The 25,255-nt window shown below is 39.1% G+C and overlaps 1 protein-coding gene across 3 annotated transcripts in view; it reads right to left on the minus strand.

Annotated features, from left to right (window-relative positions):
- The window catches only part of ankrd6b (ankyrin repeat domain 6b), a 47,287-nt gene extending 25,649 nt beyond the window's left edge, over positions 1–21,638 (minus strand). The window contains exons 1-2 of one of the 3 annotated variants that reach the window (XM_046372979.1): positions 21,263–21,638; positions 3,464–3,808 (exon numbers count right to left, since the gene is read on the minus strand). In XM_046372979.1, coding sequence (XP_046228935.1) covers positions 3,464–3,589 — 126 coding nt within the window. In that variant the 5' untranslated portion in view covers positions 3,590–3,808; positions 21,263–21,638. The remainder of the gene's footprint in view (positions 1–3,463; positions 3,809–21,262) is intronic. The other 2 variants (XM_046372978.1, XM_046372977.1) reach the window with 2 other exon arrangements.
- Positions 21,639–25,255: the final 3,617 nt, after the last annotated feature.

Raw genomic sequence — 25,255 nt, forward strand, 5'->3', positions numbered from 1 at the left:
TCTTTGTTTCTTTGTCTATTATTTGATTCATTGTCATGCTTGCTCTACATTTACATTAATTTAACAATATTAATAATGTTTCAGCAAGGACAGAGACGGGAAAGAAAAACAGAGGCAGGGGAGGGGAGAGAGAGAGAGAGAGAGAGAGTATGCTCATGTGGATGGCAGAGAGGGAGCATTTTGAGTATGGAAAAAAATGTAGATGAAACTTTCTAAACCCATCATTACTCCACAATTTTCTTCAATTAAGTGCAAGAACTACACTGCAGCCTGGATTTTCTACTAACAGACAAACAGAGGGACAGCTGACTCATATCTGAGTCCAGCATGGGTTGAATGTGCATCAGTATGTCCGTGTTTAACAGACAACACTACTGACATGGCTAAACTATGATAATCTGGCCATGGGTCACCTCTTTTCTGTGTCCAGGCACCATCTGACTCCCTCTTCCTCTCCCTGGGGGGGAGAGAGGGCAGATCAGGTTTCACAGGTGAGGAGTGAAATGGAAAGTTTTGTTTCCTTCTGTGAAAACAAAAGGGGATAATACAAGCCAAACACAATTTTCTAGTCTTCTAGTTTGCTCCTAGTTAGTTTAGTTTAGTCACAATCCTGAAATGGTGACAAAATGAGAGTAAATGGTCACAGCATTGGTTAATCCTGATGTGCTTCCAGGAGATGTGAGTGCTAGGATGAAAGAATAATGCAATAAGGCATCAATAGACTGTGTGTGTGTGTGTGTGTGTGTGTGTGTGTGTCTCCTGGACTGAAAGCTGTATCAGTGTGATCCATCTGGCCAAGCAGCGGCTCAGCTGTGATAGGGTTTAAACATCTGGGTGCAAACAACACACTGCCAACTGCTGCTGGGGGTTGCTCAGCATGGAAAATGTATGCTGGGTGAATTCACACTGAGCTGATTCAAACTTGCTTTCAATCTCAGCTGGTGAAACTGTTTTGTATTTTCATATTTATATATTTACAGAGTTTTTACATTTTTTTTTATTCGGTGTCATTGTCAGCGAAGCAAAATCCCTGTAACGTCAACTCAAAAAAAGTTTTCCACTAATGAAGACAGGACGAAAAGAGCTAAATCAGCCTTAAAAATCCAGTATCGGACAGAGTGCAGTTGAGAGCTCATGATTATGGGTAAAATTTGACAATTTGGGGGTCAAAGGTTAATATTTACTTAAATAGGGCATTAAAAAATACAGCTTTGATATTAAAAATCAGGCATCGAATTGGTGTTATATCAAAACACTTAAAACCATACCAAGTCCGACAGCCTCATTGCAATGGATTTTTCGAAAGCCATGTAACTGCTTTCTTGTGTGGAATAGAACTGCACAGTAACTCTTACCTGAGGAAAACCAATCCTAAAATTAGTGACTTTTGGCAGACTAATTGGCAGAAATAAAAAACATATTTTCATAAAGGAATGGCTGCTAATTAGAGCAAGGAAAGATGTCTTAACATATCCTTGCACAACACCCACACTTCATTAAAATGATGAGAGCACTGAAACAGCCTGGGGCAACCAGAGTGTCTCCTCAAAACACTTCAGTGGGAGTGAATACATTTGCTGTAAATTATTCCCCTGACTGAATGTAGAGCTGCTGGAATTCTATTCAGATGCAGATGATGCAAATCCAAATTTACTTACTTCACAATGACTGAACAGATCTGCCCACAAACAATGGAAAACTGCCTATTTTTTGAAGCTCCAATCTTTGCAGTCGAAAGATAAAAAACTGGAATTGCCAGATAAAAAAGCCTGAATTATACTTTCCATGTCTGTGAGTGCACGAGGATTTACACGTAGGCTTTGTGTGGACCTCGGTGTCACTCAACTCAATTTTATTGTGATCTCCATTGTAACAAGTCATGGTATATGTCTTTGCATGTATGAAATGCTTCCTCCAAGTGGACTCCAGGGAGTAGCATAAGCAGGAGTAGCACGTGTCCGTGGTGTCTGCAGTTGTCTGTGTACACATCCGACCGGCAGTATATTCAGGCCCTAAGGTTACATTCACTAGACCATATCCACGAGTCACACAACTCAGGGATCCATCCATCCATTTTCTATACCACTTATGCGTCAGGGTCGCGGGGAGCTGGAGCCTATCCCTGCTGACTACGGGCGAGAGGCGGGGTTCACCCTGGACTGGTCGCCAGTCAATCGCAGGGTCAACACACAAAGACAAACAACCATACACTCTCACACTACAACTCAGGGATATGTGGATAAAAAAAATACACAAAGACAAAAACACTAAAGTACAGGCTGCTAACAAAAAAGCCAAAGCTTGTGAACTGATTTAGGACAACCATAGCAGCAGATTCACCATGAGAGAAATCAGGTCAACAAGTCACCAGGGCTCACCAAGACAGAATGAATTCACAAGCTTTATCAGTTGAGACTGCAACTGGGCACACAGAAACAGGACAACAAAGAAATGTCTTGCACTATAATTAGAGATGCAATGATTAGTCGATTAAGTTAGTCAATCCAAAATGAATTGCCAACTGATAACTGATTCATCATTTCAGTCATTGCTGACCATAGTTGCTAAATTATCAGTCCTAACTATATACATCAATTACAGATTAATAAATCTTATACGGATAAAAAAAAAAACACATGAAGCATCAAAAGGAGGATCTCAGTGGATTTTTGTTTTTTTCTTATTTGATTTTGATTGATTTTTGATTTTTTTTTACTGATTTCTCACCCGGGTTTCTTAGAACCAAATATTGGTATATTTATTTAGTGGATATTTAGTAGTGTTATTGATCGATTGAGGTCCAAATCTTGTCATCGAACTGCAAAGTATTTAAATTGTACAGTAATTGCTGTAATTGTACTGTAATTATTTTGATAGCTGATCAAATATTTTTCAAGCATGCTAGTGGCTCTGTGAGGCTGTGTTTAAAAGCAGCACTTCTCTCACTTAAATATGCTAATGTTAAGAGGGTATAATATAAAATAAGATAAGATAAGATAATCCTTTATTAGTGCCATAACTGGGAAATTGCAGTATTACAGCAGCAAACAGGATATAGAGGGTGCAAAGCATACAAGGATAAGGGAAGGATGTGCATTCAAAGAGAATAAATACACAATATTTATTATATTTTTAGTTTTGCAAGTTAGCATGCTAACAATTAGCACTAGACACAAGTATGTCATAGAATGTAATTTGTTTTACACATATTTATTGTAATCTATGTAGAATTAATTGTAACCATAGGACAAATCAAAAGCAATAAGTTTTGCATAAAGATCACCAGTGTCAGCTCTAGAGCCACATGGCTAACATCCAAAATTGTCCCTGATTTATCTACTGTGAATATCTCTAAATTAAATAAAATTGCAGACATGATCAACCAGCTCCTACTCCCACTCTTGGGCCTTGTTGGAAAAGTATACACAAAACAAATGTAAAAAAGTATAGCATACTCACTAACCTTGGTGACGGCTACTTTTGCACCCTTATTGATAAGCTGAACCACATTGTCAGCTTGTCCCTTGTGTGAAGCTACGAGGAGGCGCTCGGAGAGTGCGAGGACCTCAGCCGCATCCTGCTGGCTCATGAAGCAGGGCAAGTAATGCTGCTGTCACAGTCAGACACGTTGCTCCAGATGCTGGGAAGGGCAGCTGTGGTGATGGTCTCCAGTGTCCTCTTATTAATGGTGAGCTCCACAGACAGACTTGTCAAACAGGAGCTGGAAAGACCGCCAGTGCTGCTGTTTTTTCTGTTGCTACAAACTCCACCAACTACCAGGATTCCTTCCCCTTCATCCTCTCTGCTGCTGGGAAGAGAACAGGAAACACATGGAGTGAAAACTAACCAACATCTGCTCCACTCATAGTAGGCTGGCAAACAGGAAAACAGGGAAGAACGGATAGAGCGGACTGACATCCTTACTGTCCCAGGTTGTTAAACTCATGTACAGTTCTCTGGGGATCATGTGAGCTGCACAGAAATAATCCGCGGTGAGAGCCAAAAAGAGGGGTCAAATTTGGTCAGAGACAGAAGGCCTGCTGTACTGTGAAGCAAGTCTTTTACACACAGCAAAGCATTAAAAAAAAAAAACAACACAGTCGTAACCACCTCAAACAGCACTGACACACTTTGTTTTGATGAATTATTCCGTGACACACTTCTGTGGTTTTGGTCTAACCACAGGGAAGGTAGAATGACTAAAAGGAAAAACGCTCCCATGCCTCAAGTGTCTCATGTGATTTCTCACAATCATTAAAATACACATAGATGTTGAGCGGTCACACAAAATCTCACACTCCAGAAGCTCAGTGCATTTCATTCCTACCTAATCACTTCACAAGTCTCCGCACAAGTTCATGTTATCTACCAGTTTGCTTCAAGGTACTGTAGATTTATCATACGCGCAGCCTGACTGCTGGCATTATCTGTAGCCTTCAGACACAACAGCCCTGGGCCCAAGCCAGAGCTGTGAAAATGTGTTAGAACATCTTGGTTGGGAAAACAGATCGACATTTTGAAGTTCCTGTGAATCCATTCCTTCTTAAATTCCAGTTATAATCCTCTCATTTACAGAGACACAGAGGCAGTCCAGCAACCTTTCGACAAACCAGTGGTAACTGTGTTCAAGGAAAACTTGGGTTTTATATTCAAACCCGAAGCACTGCTTCCATTTTACGGATCAGAGTTACGATCTGATCCAGTTACGATCAGAGGCATGCTGGTCTGACAGGTTAAACATTCTTTTGGAAGCAACACTGTGGTTAAGTTTCAGCTTAGTTTTAATTTTTGGGCAACATAGCACAACACTGCTGTCTTCATTAGTAGTTTCATTAAGATGAGGGAGCACCTTTCTACTGGTCCAACAGAGACTAAAGGACCTTAGCTTCAATCTAACTCTGCTCACAGTCAACTTACTAAAGTGTAGTAACGTTGTCAAAAATGGCCATACTTCAATACCACATTTACCACATCAAAAAGGATATCTGCAATCAATAGTACCAAAGTAGCGCTTGTTTAAAAAAACAGATCTCCAATCAGATTCTCAACCCAAAATGTGTTTGTATGTGTTCAGTAACTTTTTCTGTACCAGCACTGCATGCATGGTATTAATAAAAAAAGAAAAGATTATCGTATTTTGCGTATTATCTTTTCGTCGTGGAATCGAAAGAAGTCTAGAAAAGTTTAAACTTCTGGTGTCGTGACAACTTTAACAGCTAGCTTATGGGTGCTGAGTTGTAACGTGCAGAAAGCGACAAAGGCTATGTAACTAACAAAGATGAAACACTTTTCTTCATGTGCTTCAGCTCTGTAGGTGGCTCTTTAACAACTACTAACACACTGACATGTATGACATACGGGGTACAGAGAATGTAAGACACACAAGCTGTTCAATAAAAAATATTTTCAGTCAATTGTCTAATCCAACTTCAACTTTTTACAATAAAGCTGCTTGTATATGAAGTTTTTAAAGTGTATTTGGTCTGACTTCTGTTTCACACAGTTCACAGTTCATTTTGTCAGGTTTGATGTGACCCAAGGCGAGCATGGTGTTAAGTAATTTTAACTGTATTTTTTGCATTTCAGGACAGTTTGGCGATTATCAGAGCAATACTGTTATGATATTGTGATGATATTGCATGATATTGCATGAAAACTGATAATGGCCCATTCCTGGTAATGATAAAACTGTCTTTATCAGACTAACTGCTGAGATCTTGGAAAGTGTAGACATTGCTAAAACAAAAAAAAAAAATAGGTACAACAGGGCAAGAAACATGATCAGACAACATTTAACAAGCTAGGGATTTATGCACATTGTCAAAATCACTTAAGCTGGAGAACAAAATGTGGTTTGGAATGGTGCTAACCATTGTTCATTGCACAAAAAAAACCCAAAAAAAAACACAAGTGCACACAACTGCAAAGTTAAGTAAGTTGATCTTTAAGGTGTCAGTGATGTTAACTATGTACGGTCTGGGAAATAATTACAAAACATGATGCACTGTTATAGATTAAACCAGACAGTAATAATCAGTATCCTACTTTTGATACTTTTAGTATATTTTGCTAACATTTTGTACACCTTTTACTCGTGATGACACACCTTATTCTGGTCCTTTAGGGATGTGAACACCACCCTTGGTCCCAGTAAACACCCACCCCTGCAGTGTTGCAGTGCAGACACTGATATTTATGTTTTGCCTGTCTCATTGTCTCAATTTGGAGATGCTTTCTATAGCAATTTGCAACAACAAATTTCTCTTGTTGACAAAGTTTCATTATGTGTTTTCATATTTGTAGCTGTGTGTGCACGGGTTATGGAACAACTGCAAAGCAAGAGACTCATCCAATTAAAAAATGTCTGAAGTGTGACATGGGGAGCTGTTTTTAATTGTTTAGTCTGTCTCTGGACACAACACAGTACATTTTAGTGAGGAAGAGTCAATATAAATATAACCTTGTTTACAAAAAAAATCCATAGAGCTGTTTACAAACCCCCCACAGAGCACATGCAATGACAATGACAGTTACAGTAGGCAGACAGAAAAGTCTGTCATGTGAATGTTATAAATATTCCAAGTCTGTATAAGTTGGATTCTTTCATGTCGACTTCTTTTATTGCTAGTCAGAGTGATAAAATGAGCAGGTGGTAATCTGAGTAAAAACAGACTCTCTAAGCATGCCCTGACATGAGGACCAAAGAGCAATTACATATCATTTGTGCCGTCAGAGGTCTCAATTATTCAGGCATATAGAACATGGTTTTGTCAGATCAGAAATTACATTTTATGATCCATGAGGTGTTTATTGACTGTTTAACTGGAATTGCAGCCAGGATAATCCATACTCACTAAGCTCCACACAAGCAAACATGCTACAGTAAGAACACAGTACACAGGGGAAGGAGAATAACTTCTCAACTGTTGAGCTTGAGGTTGAGCTTTCTGCAGAGTGTCTCTGTTCTCTGAGAATACACAACAACACAGGCACACATCAAAAGGTCTCTTAATAAGACTTCAACACCAGTTTCATCAAGAAATTCCAATACAATTCCCGGGAGAAGAGCAGAGACTATCAGACATTTTATGTTTCATTTTGTAAACAAACACAGTGGATCACAGTGGATCTAATCAGTAATGAATCTAAATTACCGTAGATGTTATTTTATTCATTAGAATTTTTTAAAATTTCAGAAATTTTAATTACATCAAATTCAATGTGGCAAAACTTTTTTTTAACTTTCACTTATTTTTTTGGGCTTGTATTTGACTCTGATGTGTTGTTTTTTTTCCCCATGAGAGTGTGAACAGCACAAATGACATGGAATCTGATCTTTTCAACTTAAAGTGGACCACTTACATATGTGCTCTTAAATCAGATGTATGTCATTCTGAAAAGCTGACAGACTGCCAGCAAACAATTCAAGAATCCATTTTCTGTTGTTCAGCAGCATGTTTGTTGTAAATGTGGGGAAAGAGAAGAAGAAGAAGAACAAATAAACAACTGCTCAAATTAACCATATTCAACATTTCTGTGAGAAGGCTTTTCATCACAACCACAGGAGGTTTCCTCTCTCTCTCACACACACTAAGGCTGCAGCCAAGGTTCTCACAGTCTTGTGTTCATCCAGTTGTTGCCCTCAATTAACTGGATTAATGTTGGTGTATGATGCCAGGGATTATTAAAGACCTGCATGTGCCTCTTATCCCCTCTGTGAACCTCAGTGGTAGTGCATGATCCTTGAACCAGTGGTTTTCAAATGCACCCCCTTTGAAAGTGGCGGAAAAAAAAAAAAAAAAAAAAAATCACATCCAGGCCCAAACACAAGATTTGCCTGCATTTTAATTGATCATAACTATGCTGGAGAGACCGGTAAAGGGAGTTGAGTTGACCTTGACTGAAATAACATTATCAAGAATGAGTTTGTTACACAAATGAAATATTCAAGCCATGTTATGTCCTGATGAGCAGTATCAGTTTCTTTTTTTATCCTCACAGCATTAACAATGGCTCAGTTCCAGTTATGACTTATTTTTATTTAAGTCCTCTGTTTGAGATGTAAAAGTTTCCAAAATGTGCAAAAAGTTGATGTAAATATACATGCCCTCTACATTTTCCACACTTTTCAAACTGTCTCCCAACTCCCAAGAAAACCGCCAAGCTCCCAAGAAGGACATTACATTGTAACCATGACAACAAAGGTCCTCTAACCTGTACAAAGTAGTATTTTAACCCAAACCATAGTCTTTCCCTGCAACGAGTTGCGAGCAAGGAGAATGGATAGGGAGGGGCAACATCAGCAGAGAGAAAAGTTGGAAAGGTGATATTAGCGGTTGTCATGGATAAAAGGCAAATATTTAATATGACGTATGATATGCATACTGCTGTAGAGGGAAAACTGAACGTGAGCAGACTGTGGCATCAGGATTTTGACTCTCTTTTACTAAGAGCTGTAACTAAATGTGAGAACTATAAATATCAAAGTGGTAACTTGAGACAAAAACAGCATTTTCAACTCAACACTGACTGTACAGCTCCACTGTGCAGAGGAAGAGACATGTCCTATCTGATCCCAAGACTCTAATCTGTGATGACAGTCCCTCTAATGTGTGTTTCATTACTGGAAACACAGCGGAGAATGAGACAACGCTGTACTAATGCAGACTTCAACAAGACTGATTCACAGTGCCGTAGGCACACATGGATAAATCCAGAGAGAGAGAGATGGATTTTTTTTTTTTTTTTACAAGTCATTATCTCTTCATCTCAATTCAATCACAAAACACGGCTGTACGATATACAGCTTCTCAACCAATTCATTCAGTTCTTACACCACATCTCAAAGGACTTAACACAAGCAATCCCTTTGTTTTTACAGCAGTCAAAAATAATAAATAAATAAAATACAATGAATATAGAGTACTGAAGAACTGATAAATTAATAAAGTTAAATAATGAAATATAATATTAGGCATCAAACATCAAATCACATCAAATAATACATCAAACAATAAAGACCAGATGGACTGATGATAGATACTTGATGCTATAGTTACAGTATTTACAGTTTGTTATCCTGTGGTAACCAAACTAACTAATTAATGATGATTAAAATTTCAAACAATAATACTAATAATAATAATACTGTCTGGGATTTGTGGTTTATTATTAAATCGCAAACCACTGCAGCCATAAGGGACGGAAGGATGGATGGATGAATGGAAAGATGGATACATGCATACATACACAGACAGTCATCGACTGACTACACTGAAACACTCACATCAAAGCTGTACATTTTCTCTGTGTAGCTTACAATAAATGTTACTGGATGGAAATGAAGTGACTGTCTGTCTATGCACAGGGGAGCAGCTGGTTGTCTGGTGGCAGTGTTCGGCCTCACTAACTGACTGATGTGATGTTTTGTTGTTTTGGTTTTTTTGTTGTTGTTGTTGTTTTTTTTTTACAGAGCGCTCACTGAAAAGAAGATGGCCAAAGATGAAATGTTGTGGTGGAAATGGTGTGGAGGGTACGGTCTGACTGACTCAGGCAATGAAAAAGGTCAGAAGTCACTATAGGATCAGTGAGCTGTGTTCAAGCAGTCTTTTTAAAAATAATAATAAGAATTGCAGTGTAATATTAGGATCTTATGTTTACACTGATAGCATTGTGACTTTTTAGTGCTTTCATTTGTCAAGGTTTTGTGATTAAACTAGAATGCCACACAGTATCTTGTATTACTGCTCACAAAGTCAAAAACATATGCTGCAAATGTAAACTGCAACACACACACACACACACACACATACCAAAGATGAACCAAGGTTTGCGTTTGACAAATATCATTGAAACATCTCCAAATTTTTCAAATTAGACCACACAAAGTGGAATGCCAAAGAATGCACGAAAACCGTCACCCACAGAGGTCAATTCACTTGAGATGAAAAGGGTGATAATTCACTATGGTAACATTTGAAATACTCCCTCCTGCCAGCTGAAAACTGAATAAGATTAAGCGAAGGGGGGAATTCTCTCTCCCCAACTGCATTCCAGTTGATTCTCCAGAAGATCCAGTTCACTCACAGAGCCATGCACACAAAGCAGGCCTGCTAGTCACAGTGAGGCTCTTCACACGCAGCTAGGCAACAGGGCCTTTTGTGCAAACTTCTGGAACTCAGGACTCTGTTCAAAAACAAGAAATGCCAAGCCCTAGCTTTTCACATGGCTCTGCGAGGCGGCCCTGGAGAATACTTATTAACCTGCTCACTCCTGAAAAACAGCCACTTTCTCTTCACACACACACACACACACACACGGCTTCATATCTGTGTTGCTTGGAGAAAGGGGGCATCAGTAGGGTGAAAGAGTAAATGGAAAACATTTGTTTCTGATAGACCTAATGAAAAATACTCCAATTAATTTATAAAGAAGAGGAATATAGTAGCAGTAGAACTATATGGACAAAAGTATTGGGACATGTTAACATTACACCACCTGAGACTGACAGTGCATACTAAGTACTTTGAGGTTGGAAATGAAAGTTAACTTGGAATTTCTTTTGGCCAATTCTTCCAGAAATTCAGTTCAATTGTGCACTAATTTGGAAGGTGGCTTGTACTGTATGGGCACTTCAAGTTTTTTCTGTGTTGCTAAATTTAAGCTTCAGTTGATATAAGAATTCTGATTAAGAAGAAGAATCAGCTTTATTGAAAGTATATATATTTTTACATACACTGAATTCGTCTTCTGCATTTGACCCATCCTTAGTTGAACGCACACATGCAACACTCGGCAAATCACATGCAGTGAAACACACACAGGAGCAGTGGGCAGCATCAAGCGCCCGGGGAGCATATTGGGGGGTTAAGTGCCTTGCTAAAGGGCACATCAGCCGGCTAATGGAGGGGGGAGCATTTTTCGCATAAATCACTCCACCACACCCAAATTTTTCCTGCCCGTCTGGTGGGGGAATCGAATCGGTGACCCTCTGATCACAAGCCGCTTCTCCAACCTCTAGGCCACGGCTGCCCCCAAATTAAAGCGTGGAAAGAACACAGACATTATTCGGAGTTTCTCTGCAAGGAGGACAGGATGACCTGTTCACTCCCAGGGCCTTCAGTCCATTCATCATCCCTCCCTGGAGGGACAACTTTGGGTCAGTCAGGGGTCAATGGCCTGGTGACTCAAGTCTGACCTCACTGGAATGCATCCAGACCTCTTTCCGAATCAATGCATTTACAATTTCCACTGTATTGAACCTTAAATGTAACCAACATATAGAAAAATTATCAATGTAGAATCATTTTAGAATGACCAAGAGTTCTCAAAATAAAAAAAAAAATAGATAACTCACCAGAAGAGTCTCCTCTATCAACCAAAGGTGGACAGCAGTTGATCACATGATGATCAAAACACGCTGCTACTTCACGCTAACAACCACACCATCTTTCTGCATCTCATCTTAGTTAATAAAGGCAATTATATCACACTCGTATTAACGTCACAAGATGCTTGTAATGTGCATATAAACCTCTTTGTTTGTTTAGACAGTGGTTTGTTGAACCAGGAAAAAAAAGTGAACCAACAAGTAGCAAAACCTTCTCACGTTTGGGTCAAATCAGCCTCACTGACAGCTGACAAGTTGAATCTTGCTGTTCAGATGGCTGGAAGTGGTGGACTTAATTCAGACAAAACAGCTGTGATGGGAGGTGACCGCTTGATAACCTGAGTGACCTTCCTGACTCATTCACGATCACATGCAAGCAGCAAACATGTCTCGCAACTACAGGTTGTAAAAGACATAAATGTCTCTTGGGTGGATTTACAACACAAGGGTGGAGAACCACAGATTCCCAGAAGCTAATAAGTGAACTTATGCACTAGAATTACAAAAAAATTCAAAATATGAGTAAACAACAAGAATGCACTTATACTAAGTGTATGTATTCATGACCAGCTAATTTACAGTCACTAAACAGGACTTGACTTGTGTCTCTGCATACAAAGTACATACACAGTATGCGTACTGGTAAACTATTACTATAAGGTCTGATGCATTCAATTGCTCACAGACACAGACAGATGCAGCTGAGTGGAGGTAAAGCATGTGCTCAAGTTAAAGGACAATTCTAATTAATTAACTTATTACCTTGGGCCTTATTTTCGTTTCAATTTTCATACAAATGACAGTGAATGCACCTGAAATGGCAATAATAGTCTCTTGCTGCACAGGAATAGTTTTAATTGAATTAATAAATAATAAAAATAATCTTTAGTTGCAGCACTTCAACTGCTACTGTGGAACTAAATGTAGTTTTGAGATTTATTTAACCGAAATGTATGATCAAAATAAATTCCACGCAAAAAATAAATAAATAAATAAAAATCCATGCTCACCCCAGGGAGGACAGTCTTGTTTCACAAAGTGGACACTTATGTTGAAGTGCAACCACCTATGCCTGACTGAGATGGTGAGCTGGTAAGCAAGAATACCACTGAACAGTGTCTCAATTGCATATTAAGTGTACTGCTCCTTTAGTTCAATGAAGATGTGATCATGTGAGGACTGACAAAGCGCTCCAAATCAATTCAATTCAGTTTATTTATATAGTGCCAAATCACAACAAAAGCTGTCTCATGACGCATTCCAATTAGAGCAGGTCTAGACCAAACTCTTACTCTTACACTCACACTAACTCTGCGGTGAGATATGGTTTCAGCGGTTTTCCACAGCGTGTCAACTAAATCAAATTACCACAACTACTTGACAGCTATGAATAACACCCTTTAAAACAGTGCTTAGCCAGTGAGTCACTGATGCCTTTTCATCCATAAGCTCGCAATGCGGTTTGGAAGTCAGTGTCACTATGGCTGATAAGTGGGAATAATTAACGCATCCTGTAAGTTCCTGGAAAGCGGCTGATAATTTAAGTATACAAGGAATGTAACTGCTTGTGCCCACCTGTCAACATTAAAAACCTAGTTTGTAATTTCAGGGGACAAAACCTTCCTAATTTCTAAAGCGCTCAATTATATTATGCAGTAATTCTATTCATGGTGCATATAAATAATGCGCAAATTGCTTCAAACACCAGCTTTCAAATAGTTCATGTTTCTAGAAATGTAAACATTTCCCTCAAGGAGCTCATTACATGCTCACAGACAAGCAACATCAGAATCTCTTCAAGAGGTCACAGCCTACAGATGCACTCAGATAAAAATCTAACTTTGACTGCAGTGCGCGAACCCACGTGAGAATGGAAACATTAAAAATTAAATCCGTATTACCTTTGTGAAATGAAGCAGGGCATGATTGCACTAAAATTAACTTGAGCGCTCAGAGCTACAACACCGCCTGTTGTTCATTCCCTATTATCTGGGTCATCTCTGCCCTCTGTTTGTATGAGCACTCACAGCCCCATTAAGAATGCCTGCGTTACTATACAGTCCTATTATGCTCTGCAGGAGCTTCCAACACACAGATAAACATGTTTTTCTACTAAAGATTTTATTTCTTTCACAAGTTACTCATGTAATTCTATATCTGTGTGTATGTGTACCCCGCAAACGTATTTTTGGTATTTTACATCTTTGCAAAGGAAATACTCTTTAAATTGGTTGGACAAGACTAGTGGCTTTGTGTTCTGCAGAATTCTTGACTAACCTACTGTTTCAGCTTCAACAAGATGTACAAATATACATAATGATGAGCAAAGATGAGATGACATAGAGGAAAATACCAGAAAAAGGAGAAGCTCCTGTAAGGTTTGGTCAGTCTGTCACACACATGGAATAACTGTACACAGCCATGGTTCCCAAAATGGGATCTGTGTAGGGGGTATGTGGGAAAAAAAATTGCATTTGTCACAAAATTGCTTGAACTGAGCTTGCTTTAACAGGCTTACTTTACAAAATACCACACTGTTCTGCTACAAAGGTCAACAGGCTACACCAGATCAGCACACATTCTTATGTGGATAGTTTTTACATATATATTGGGCACAACATAATGTTGCTCTTGTATAACACAATGCACTTATCTAACCAAGAGCAACTGGATAATGCAATTAGTAGTTAACATTTTGCCCGTTTGCAAGTAATAGTAAATAGTAAAGACCTTGACTTTTAAAAATGCAGTTTTATTTATTTGTTTAAATGTTTTGGCTGATCGAAGTATGTGTTTGTGTTTGTGTGTGTGTGTGTGTGTGTGTGTGTGTGTGTGTGTGTGTGTAATTTCTGTTGTAACTACAATTACACTCAACAATCAAGAATTCTTGAGTTATGGCAAAACGGCACAGTGACCTTGATCTTTGACCAACAAATTCTAGTCAGTCTATCCTTGAATCCTAATGAATGTTTGCTCCAGTTTCTGAGATGTTGCATTTACAAGAATGGAACGGAAATGAAGTCAATCTAACCAGTTCAGTGGCTTACTGAAACCCATGTCTGAAACCTTGTGGAGGCAATTCCGCATCCCTCACAAGACTCCTCTCTCCTCCTTCTATTGCTCCTTCTTCATAGCTGAAGCTGTGAACATGACCAGACTTGTACTCATTTTCACCTATTATAATACTTTTCTGTGCCAAGATGGTGGCCATATTGGTGCTGGTGGCATACTGTATATTGTGAGCAACCACAGTTTCACACAAAGCTAAAAGGTTCTTCACTATCTTTAAGACAAACTGCGACTTTCTTGAACTGTAGAATGATCTTTTAAATTGAAAACCATCACATGTATAATTCATGGAACAATTCAAAATATTACCTTCCATACACATTCTTCCAGGTTATATCCCATTGGGGATACCTGAAGGGGAGGGACTTCGCCTCTTGACTGTTGTGTTGTTGACTCTACCATAGCGCTTACTTATATTGCGTAACAGTAACATATTCCCATAGATAACATGAAGTTCACATACCTTCTTATTAAGGTTTCAGAGGTAAAAAATCTCTACTGTCTTACCATACTTAATATCATGTTGGTGAGGAATTTGACAGTCAGCGGTTGAGTGCTGGCTATTGCAAAAGCTGAGGTAGGGACTGAAATTTGGCACAGACTAATTTCATATGACTGTGCATGATAGCACCAACATATTTTGGTCAGTACCCTTAAAAGTACCCAAATCATATATAAATATAGTTTGAGGAAGTTAGGTTAAGTTAAGTCTAGGTTATTTGCCTATACAAATAAAATCTAATCCAAAAGAGCCAATAATTGTATACATGTAATTTGGTATAATGATTTAATATAGTCTTATCCGCAATGGTAGCTTCTACTTTATGACTCACTCTCTTATTCTTTACTAAAACGTTCACTTTGCAGCAATCAAGTTCAGTTGTCATAAATACAGGCCCTGGGCAACAGCACATTGGATTTTTGTTTTTATAGCAATGAACCCTTGGAATGGAGCAGTATTCTGATTTGGAGCTTTGTTGGCATTTCCTCTCAGAAAACCACTAAATACAAAACTAGTGAATCTGCCAGGAGACTGACCAACAATACAGAGATATGAACTGCAGCTGACCGTCGACTGCTCTTAACAGTGCAGATAGTTCCCAGCAGGAGGGTTTTTCCGCTCAGACTGTACATGTGAGGGATCAATGACATCACTATATAATGCGGGTGTGACACAAATGGTCAGAGAGTGTGCTCCCCTTCGACTCGTTCCTCCACCCCCAGATTTAACTCAAAACTCAGCCATCTGTCCTTCCTGCACTAGTCAGGGTCAGAGAGCGAAAAACCAGATTAAAACAATACTTTGACCCACTCAATAATCCCAAGATCTGTTTCGGTGCTAGCTAGCTCACAGCTTCAGCCTCAGTGACACACAGAGATTCTGTTCTATCTGAAGCATTTAGAAGCATTCAGAATTCAGAATAAATTATTGAAATATTATCAGTTTAATCACTGTCTTGAAATTTGTGTGTTTCGTGGAGAGACATGGAAGGCTGACACTCAACTGTTGGCTAATCGTGAGGTTAGTGCTGGAAATAAACATTCAACCATGTGACAGCTGAGCCAGATGTGATCACAAGGTCATACAAAGATCACTATAAACATAATAAAATAATAATAACAAAATATAATGTCATTTACTACAACTCTGCTAAGTTACATGGCATCGTTCAGTAGTAGCAAAATTTTGTAATTTTTATAATTGTTACACACACACACACACACACACAAAACTGTAATTTAAGTGAATATTTAGTCACTGTTTTTGGTCTGGATTTTATGTTCAGTGGTCTAAGAAATTCTTGGTATTAGATAGATAGATAGAAAGATAGATAGATACTTTATTGATCCCGGGGGACATTCAAGCATCCAGTAGCCCATTACAGCAGTGTAGGTTAGTCAAAAATAAGCAAACAAACAAACAACCAAACAAGGCCTAATTGTTAGTGGGAAAAATAGACTAAACATACTAAATAAACTATATGCTACATAAAGTACAATAGAGTGCAGAGAAAGCAGGTTGACCAGATTGACTGTGTAAACGCAGCTATTTGTATCTGAGCATCACAAACAAGGCCTCGACAATAAAACAACAGCAATGTCCAAAGGTGGGAGACCCTTCACCAACAGCAATTAGCAATTTGCTCAACTGAAAGTTTGATGGCTTTACTTAATACCACACAAACATGCAATCATTTAGAGGTGTGTTGTTCTGTTGCATCAACATGTGACACGACAATAACAACAATAACAGCATGGAGACGAACAGAGTTAATGAGTGCTAATGGTGGAAAAATTGACAGAAAGAAAGGACAGGTCGGTACAGTGCTAAAATGAAGTCTGGCCATACAAGACTAGCTTGCCAGTATGGCAGTTTTTTTGTTGTATGAAAGCCACTTCCATTAACAACTACTAAAAGTTCATGTTTCTCACCACTTGCATTCAGCTACTGGCGATTGGTAACATGAGCTATGGCATTCAGTAGTTTCATAATCACCCACAGACAGTTTCTTAGCTTGTATTAGTAGCAGTAATAACATCCATCCATTTTCTATACCGCTTATCCGTCAGGGTCGCAGGGGAGCTGGAGCCAATCCCAGCTGATTACGGGCGAGAGGCGGGGTTCACCCTGGACTGGTCGCCAGTCAATCACAGGGCCAACACACAAAGACAAGCACACCTAGGGGCAATTTAGAGTAGCCAATTAACCTAATGTGCATGTTTTTGCTATTGTGGGAGGAAGCCGGAGTACCCGGAGAAAACCCACGCAGGCACAGGGAGAACATGCAAACTCCACATAGAAGGGCCCAGACCGGGATTCGAACCTGGAACCCTCTTGCTATGAGGCGACAGTGCACCACCGTGCCAACCCAGTAATAACATGAATAACGCAAATTCACACATTAAATATGCATGTTTCTATACTCTTAATTTCAATAATAAAAATGACTTTTTATAAACCTTTATTAATGGTTCAATTCAAAGGAAGCTGTTTATATTTGACCTTTATTCTCTTGGTCTTTTTTAAAAAAGGGTCATTAAATAATCAATAATTATGGACTAAAATTAAACATTTTATCTGGATAATTGTTTTGCTATATTTCCAAGCCCTACTACAAAAAAATGAAAGATGTTGGTTTTCAAATAACACTAAATACAAGAACCCCTTGGATAACGTTTTGCAGTATGACAGGATTAAAGGATGCAGCTGCACAACAAAGAAGACGATCCTCCCAAATAACTGAGTTTGAAGACCCCTGCCAGTCTGGTGGTCACTGCTTCATTGTCCAGAAGCAGTGAGCAGAAAAGGCCCCTTGTGCTCCTTAGAGAGTAGTCTCTACCCGATTAATGGTGCCTTACAACGAGTTCACCACCCGTTGGCTAGTAAATGCATTATCACAACTCCACAAGTTGCCATTAAGTGTAAAATCTCACGAGTTTTGTAGAATATTATTACCGATAGGATAACTGATTCTTCTGAGGCTTAGAGACAAAGATAAAGTGATCCAAAACTTAAAATATATGTCACAAAAAATGTATTAAAAAAAAACTTAGGTGCCCTATTTGTTTTTGCTGTCCTTTTCTATTGATCATCTTGCAACCCCTCAAATTTATCTTAGAGTATCTGAGGAGTCATGAGGTCTTCCTCCAGTTGGGTACCATTGGTTTACATCACCTGGATAAACTGTCTGACTGCCTATGTTTCGAGCACCATCTGTCTTTTTCGTTACTGTCCTCCCAGCTGTTAATAATTAACGTACAATGTTATCATATCATGACCAAAACTGAGAAAAATAAAACTCAAGTTGTAATGAACTATCCTTAAATGCCATTGTTTTATAAATGACAGCACTGCAGTCTGAGAAATAATAATGGTCAAACAAACAAACAGTGATTGTGTCTTTATCTGCTTATCTCCCACATACAGATAGAATATAACAAATACACCTTCTACATATGTTAACACTAACTGTATATGGACATCTGACAACTAGAACAAGGAGGAGGAGGTGCTGCTCCTCTTCAGAGTTGACTGTCAGCTGTGAGGCTGAGCATCCACCAAGCCCCCCGCCCACCCCCCGCTGCACTAGCCTTTTGTCCCTTTTCACTCTGCTCCATGAATATTTCCCCCACTTCTTTAATCTTCTGCACAGAGAGAACTTAAATTACAGCAGACGCAGTGCTTGACAAATAGTGAGGGGCAATGCAAGACCACAGAGCTCATTGTTTCAAGATTCCAATAAAAGGGTTAAGTGGGATTTAGAGCCTCTGCAAGGCGAAGCACCAAAGAAAGCTCTTTTTCTTGTGCCACAGAGCTATTCACTTGCACCTCCAGTGCCTCACAAGGAAGCGGATCTATAACAAACAGTGTGCTAATCCCACTGTCTGTCCTATTATACTGCCACCTGACGCTGGGTTAAAAATGTAACGTAATGCATAAAGTGTTATTATCTCTTGCAAACCAACATTGTTATCACAGATAGATTTGCAATATTAAAGAGGTAAAAAAAACTGTACAAAAAACTAATACGACATTTTAACAGCATGGGAGTAAGCACATCTCAGCATCTGTGCTTGCACTTGACAATAAATGTTCACAATAGGCACCATCTCACCATCTGACAGACAAATCTAATAATCACCTCTCAAACAGTGTCTAGTTTCAGGAACCTGCAAAATGCCCCCCCATCCTGTGGCCCATTAAGGCTCATTATGTTTCCATTATACACCTGGCAACCTCTGACCTCGTCAGCACTGTGCTGAGCTAATCAGCACCCCAGGGACATGGGCAGATGGAGAAACGGGTGAGGAGCTACATACTCGGCTTTACACAGAGCACACACACTGCAAGGCTACATGTCGCTGTAATAAGGAGGACAACTACTGTGTCCAGTAAGTGTTAACTTCTCAGGAACTAAGGGACAGCAACATTTTTTCACCTTACATTACAGTATTTAAAGATTTTCATTAAAAATAAAGATCAGAAATGGTCTCTGGAATCATCAGTGGAACTTTTTCACATGAATACAATAACTTTATGATCTTAACACTGCATTATTCTTTTGCTGTAGCAAGTATTGTTGTTATTTTAAACTGTTTTGTTCAGTCCAGTGCAATATTAGGCATAAATAAGTGCCGGTTATAAAATTAGCAGTTCAGTATATGTCCCCAAAAAAGTTATAACATGACTGTCTTTCGGTATGCTTTCAGATGTTAGAATAATATTTTTTTTTTGTTTGTTTTTCAGTGCTGATATCTCCAAAACAATATAGATGGATAAATAGCATTACAGGTAAGAGCAAAAATATATATTTCAATTTTAAACACTTAAATTGTGGATATCATGAGAATAACACCGATAACATGGTATCACAATATACGTCATTTCTATATAAAATGACATATGACACAACACAGGATTTCAATGTGTCCCTCTCCTGTGGTTCCCAAACATTTAACGTCAAGGTCCACCACATGCTGTAGATTTGTTAAAAGTTTTGTTTCAGCTTCCTGTCTTTTCTTGTCGGTCTGTATTAGAAGTGTTAGAAAACACAAAGTGAAACCTCAAGTTTTCCATTATCTCAACCTCTAGTGAAGGAAGGCACCCTGAAATGAGAAGAGTCCTGGATTTACTGGGTACCCCTTCATACTCTCTGGACCTTGACTTCACCTTGAAGACACTGAAGCCTTATACAAACCTCATTCAAATAAATGCTCTTCATCAAGGCTGCTACCAGCTCACAACAACCACTTCTTCTGTGCTTTGAGTGTAAGTTGGTGTATAGTGATGAAGCATTATGATTCTAACACTTTACTGACCAACCTTTCCTAATAAGCTCATATATATATATATATAAGCTCAATAAGCTCTGTTTATCTGTTTATTTATATAGCTCTGTAAACTGTTAATACCCTCAGTTTGAACCCTTGTAGCTTTAACTATTTAGGTTAAGTCTTAGGCTAAATTCCATGCACCAGAAAATATTTCACTTAAGCCTTCTTTCTTTCACATAATTTGCATCAGATATAGCTATTATAGCTACACATATAGATATTTAACTGCCTGATTTAGTTTTGGTTTTCAGACATGTTTCACATATTTATGAGCACACCAAACTCATCTTGCATTTTGTAAGAATATTATGCTGTAAGATCAATAACTCCACACAGGAGAATTAATAAGACTATAGTGAGAACACAGGGAACATCTTGGCGAGGTCACTCAGTAGTTAGCAGCACGGTAACATGAACACAGTGCCTTTCTTAAAGGACAGGCATTTCGACCTAGATATGAACTACAAAATGGCTAAATAAAGGGAATACAATGTGTATAACAAACACACAGGTTAGTGATTTATAATCCTTAAGCAATTCACACATACGTAACCTAAGTTTGAAAGCAGCACCTTAAAGTTAAATTGTCAATAAACTTAGCATTTAAGCTAACAACTTATTGTATCATTGGAAATTAAGTATATTGTGACTTGAGGCTGTGGATTTAAGAAGAACCACAGTGAGAAACAGTGATTTCGTGAGAAAATTATAAGGTAGCAATAAGTTTACCAGGATAGAATATAAAGATATAAATCTGCAATACGTAACTCACCCCAATGGGGGGCTAACTAGCTTCGATTATTTGAATATTTCAGACTTGTTCCGAAATCGAAGGCACGTCAATTGAAGTCAGCAGAATCCAAACGCGGAGCTCGTCGTGTCCAATGTACGCAGTTAAAAACAGCCATGTAAACTCCGGTATTTCTGAGAAAGCCACGAAAAATAAACAGAATAAATAAAGGGACTAACCTCGATGAGAAACTGTCAACCAAATTGTTGACTCGGACTGAGACGGCGTTAGTTAGTCCGACAGCCCCGTGGAGTGCATGCTGTTGAAGGAGAAACTACATGGTGAAAACACACAGTCGCTTCTGTCGTCGCTCCGCGCTGCTGCTGCCGCCTCCTCTTAGCTCAATTTGCATGTCAACAGACCCGCTGACAGACTGTCAACACGGGGAAATGAGAGGAACAGCAGCTACAGTCCGACTTGATCCTCAAATGAAATCACTTCCCTCTTTATCTTTTTAGCTGCAGAGCCAGGTAACACCAGGGTATTTAGCCTCAGATCAACTTTTACAGGCAATGTAGTTAACCGGTCATTAGATAGCTAAAGCAAGCTTTAATTTTATAGCCTAATAAAAACATAATATAGTGTACTAATAATTTTGACAAGTAACTGTTATATACGCCTAACCTCCTAACCTCCTAACTTAAAAAATGAAATAATAACTCCAATTTGTTTACAACTCAGAATTTCTTTAAAGAGATATTCTAGTGATTTCATATTGCACTTCCATGAAAACTGGAAACTTCACACCCACAACCTTAGAATCAGTATGTTATGTGAGATCCAGACATTGTTCGTCACTGTGTAACACATACTTTCCATTAGAAATAAAGCTCAGACAACCCCTGATGACCCAATGACATCATCAGAGGTCAGGCTGTTTAAAAGCTGCTCCAGAGCTACAGAAGAGACACTATGCAACAGGAGAATCTACGTGACCAGAAAGCTGATCTTCACAATTTACAAAGCATCAGAATTTCTCATTAATCTCTGTTTTTGAAGATATTTAGAAGAAGATGAAAACACCCTGTATAAATAATCTTGATCAGACACTACTTGAACCAGCAGCAGATTCAATTTTCAATTCAATTCAGTTTATTTATATAGCGCCAATTCACAACAAAAGTTATCTCATGACACTTTCCAATTAGAGCAGGTCTAGACCAAACTCTTTAATTAAATTGTAATACAGAGAGCCCAACATTCCCCCTTGAGCAAGCACTTGGCGACAGTGGCGAGGAAAAACTGCCTTGTAGAAGGCAGAAACCTCGGAGCAGAACCCAGCTCAAGATGGGCGGCCATCTGTCTTGACCTATTTGGTTGGGTTGAGAGAGAGGGAGAGAGAGAGAGGGAGAGAGAGAAAGATAGACAGACAAGGAGAGAGAGGGAGAGGGGGGACAATGAAGTATACAGAAGGTACTATAGTGATTATGATAGCAGTATTAGTAACAATAATAATGGTAGCAGCTGCAGCAGAGTAGTAACAGAATTAAAATAGATTATGACTAAACAGTAGTAATCGCAGTAAGTTTCGAGCAGGACCGCAGCAGGAGGTCCAACCACGATCCACGGGAACCTGCAAGACGAGAAAGCACAAGGACTCCAGGGAAGAAGTTGAGTTAATGATATGCATTAATGGGACATGAATGTGTGCAGAAGGAGAAGGAGAGGAATAAAGAGCTCAGTGCGTCATGGGAGGGCCCCCGGTAGTCTAAGCCTATAGCAGCATAACTAGGGGCCGGCCTAGGCCAGCCCTAACTATAAGCTTTATCAAACAGGAAAGTTTTTAGTCTACTCTTAAATATAGAGAGGGTGTCCGCCTCCCAGACCGAAACCGGAAGATGGTTCCATAGTAGAGGAGCTTGATAACTAAAGACTGGTTCCCAATCTACTTTTGAGGATCCCACTGTGAGGCCTGGGGATATCCAGAAGAGTTTAGCACAGTGAGAAAAGATTGTCCCAATAACAAACTCAAAGAAGTCTGTGATCAGTAAGGGCTTAACTGGTTAACACAAGTCAATTCTTCTAAGATGATGAAAACTCTTCAGGTTTATCTGTTCGTTAGGGCATAAGGCTAGGTAGAGTCATCCAATAACACTCTTCGGTCCAATGGTAGTGTATAGGAGCTGTGAGAAAAAACAAAAGAGACACTTAAGATAACCAGCACTGGTGTCAGCAATTGGTATTATGGATCCTGCTGTTTCGAGATAGTGCCTCAACATTAACAGTATTCTTCTCTGTCATGAAATGCCTTAATTTGTTTGAACTTGCTGCTGTCAGTCATGTGAAATTAGCTCTCATAGTTTTTTAAATTATATAATTTTGTGGGTAAAAACTTGTCAGCCATAGCTTTTTTTTTTTATTTTTTTAAAGTCATAGTAATTCTTAAGGTCCCTGTTGTGTGACTCTTTCTCTGTCTCTCTCTCTCTCTCTCTCTCTCTCTCTCTCTCTCTCGCTCTCTCTCTCTCTATACTGGCCTGCAAGCCATGGAGACCAGAGTGGGGCCCTGTTCTGAGGAAGAAGGGTGTGTCTGCAGTAGCCTGGATGTTTCACTCCTCTTCTCTTTGTGCTCGTCTTCATCTGCTGTCAGTCTAAGACAATATTTCCAAAGAATGGAACTAGATATTGGAGAAGCTTGGACTGTATGATGTGAAACCATCAGTTCATGATTCTCTAGTGATTCTTCTGCTGACACTTTCTTCAGGTGTATAGAAACGGCATTGTCTCATCCAGTGAGTCAGAGGAATGGGAGCTCATTCAAATTGTGTTGTACTAACCTAGGGGGTTGTTCTGATCTGTCCACAATGCAAAAAGCCAGAGCCTCACACATATAAGGTGCTTACCAGTGTTGATTTCCTTGTGAGAGGATAAAGCAAAGACCGGAGGATAAGCACATATGAAGGGTGTGGGGTTCTAAGGATAGATGAAGATTTACACTTGTGTAATTGAAAAGCTGCTGTGACCTACACTACCTGTTACATTTACTGTATAGTTTTTATTAACATTGTGTGATGTCAGTATAGAGTGTGAAATGTGCCATAAATTACTAACTTGGTAATTTGCTCATTTTTAAAATCCATTATGAATATGTGAAAATGTGCAGATTAATGATGCTTTGATAAAGTAAAACAATAGTAAAAAAAAAAAGACTTATAGCACACTTATCCCACGCCAGTTTCAGGTCTATGTGTTAGAAGGGCTGAAGTCAGGATGTGGCTAGCCTAGCTTAGCATGAAGACTGGCAGCTGGTGGAAACAACTATGCTGCATTTGATTTGTACTTGTAAGTCAAGTGACAAATCAAATGCCACCCAAAGTTGTAATTCCAACTTGTCAACTTGGTCAGCCTTCAAGGACGCCAAGTTGGCAATGCAAGATGGCTGCCCAGAGCATCAACTGTAAATAAAAGTTGTGGTTTTGCATGTTTTTAGCGTTTTTGTCTTTATTGTGTCAAATTTAGTAAGCAGTATACACAATGCTGTCTTGCTGCTGCCAATTTGAAATCAGCAAATGTTTGACTTAAACCGTTTTTGTAGACTTACATTCTACCAGTTGACTAAATGATTAATAATGGTTCCAGCACTAAATAATATAAGCACAGTCACAACACCACATCCTGTAGCTTTCCAGATTTTGCATCTCAGCATTGCAGTTGGGTTTGGGTTTTGGTCATGGAAAACTTTCTTTTAAAGGTAACAGGAAGGATATGATGGGTGTGCTAGTGTTGAGACAGTAGCAGGTCTAAACCATGGTACAACTGCCCACTTCTCTTTTAAACACAAAACACAGCAGGAAGATGTAGCAAGAAAAAAAAAAGCACCTCAAAAGTAATTTGAGGAGGAGGAGTTCATGTTAGAGGCCAGAGTATCTGCGTGACTCACTCCCACAGATTTTAGAGCAAAGACCACTGAAATCTGATCGGTGTCATCTTTCAACCTGGAGGTCCAACATAAAGTCAGGAGTGATTTGTTAGCTGATGTCAGCGGCTTTAGCGCAGTCAACCCAACCTTACTGAAGTAAAACCGCTTTTCTTGGCCACTTCACTGGATCTGACCTTTGATGTTCAGCAGAGAACTACTCAACAAAAGCACTAAAGACACTTTCATTTCTCTCATCTCAAATTCCTGAGCCGGAATTTGACCCCACATTGCCGCAGAACCTTCTCCTTTGACTCTT

The sequence above is a fragment of the Scatophagus argus genome, chromosome 19, assembly GCF_020382885.2.
Source record: "Scatophagus argus isolate fScaArg1 chromosome 19, fScaArg1.pri, whole genome shotgun sequence".
Taxonomy (NCBI): Eukaryota; Metazoa; Chordata; class Actinopteri; family Scatophagidae; genus Scatophagus; species Scatophagus argus.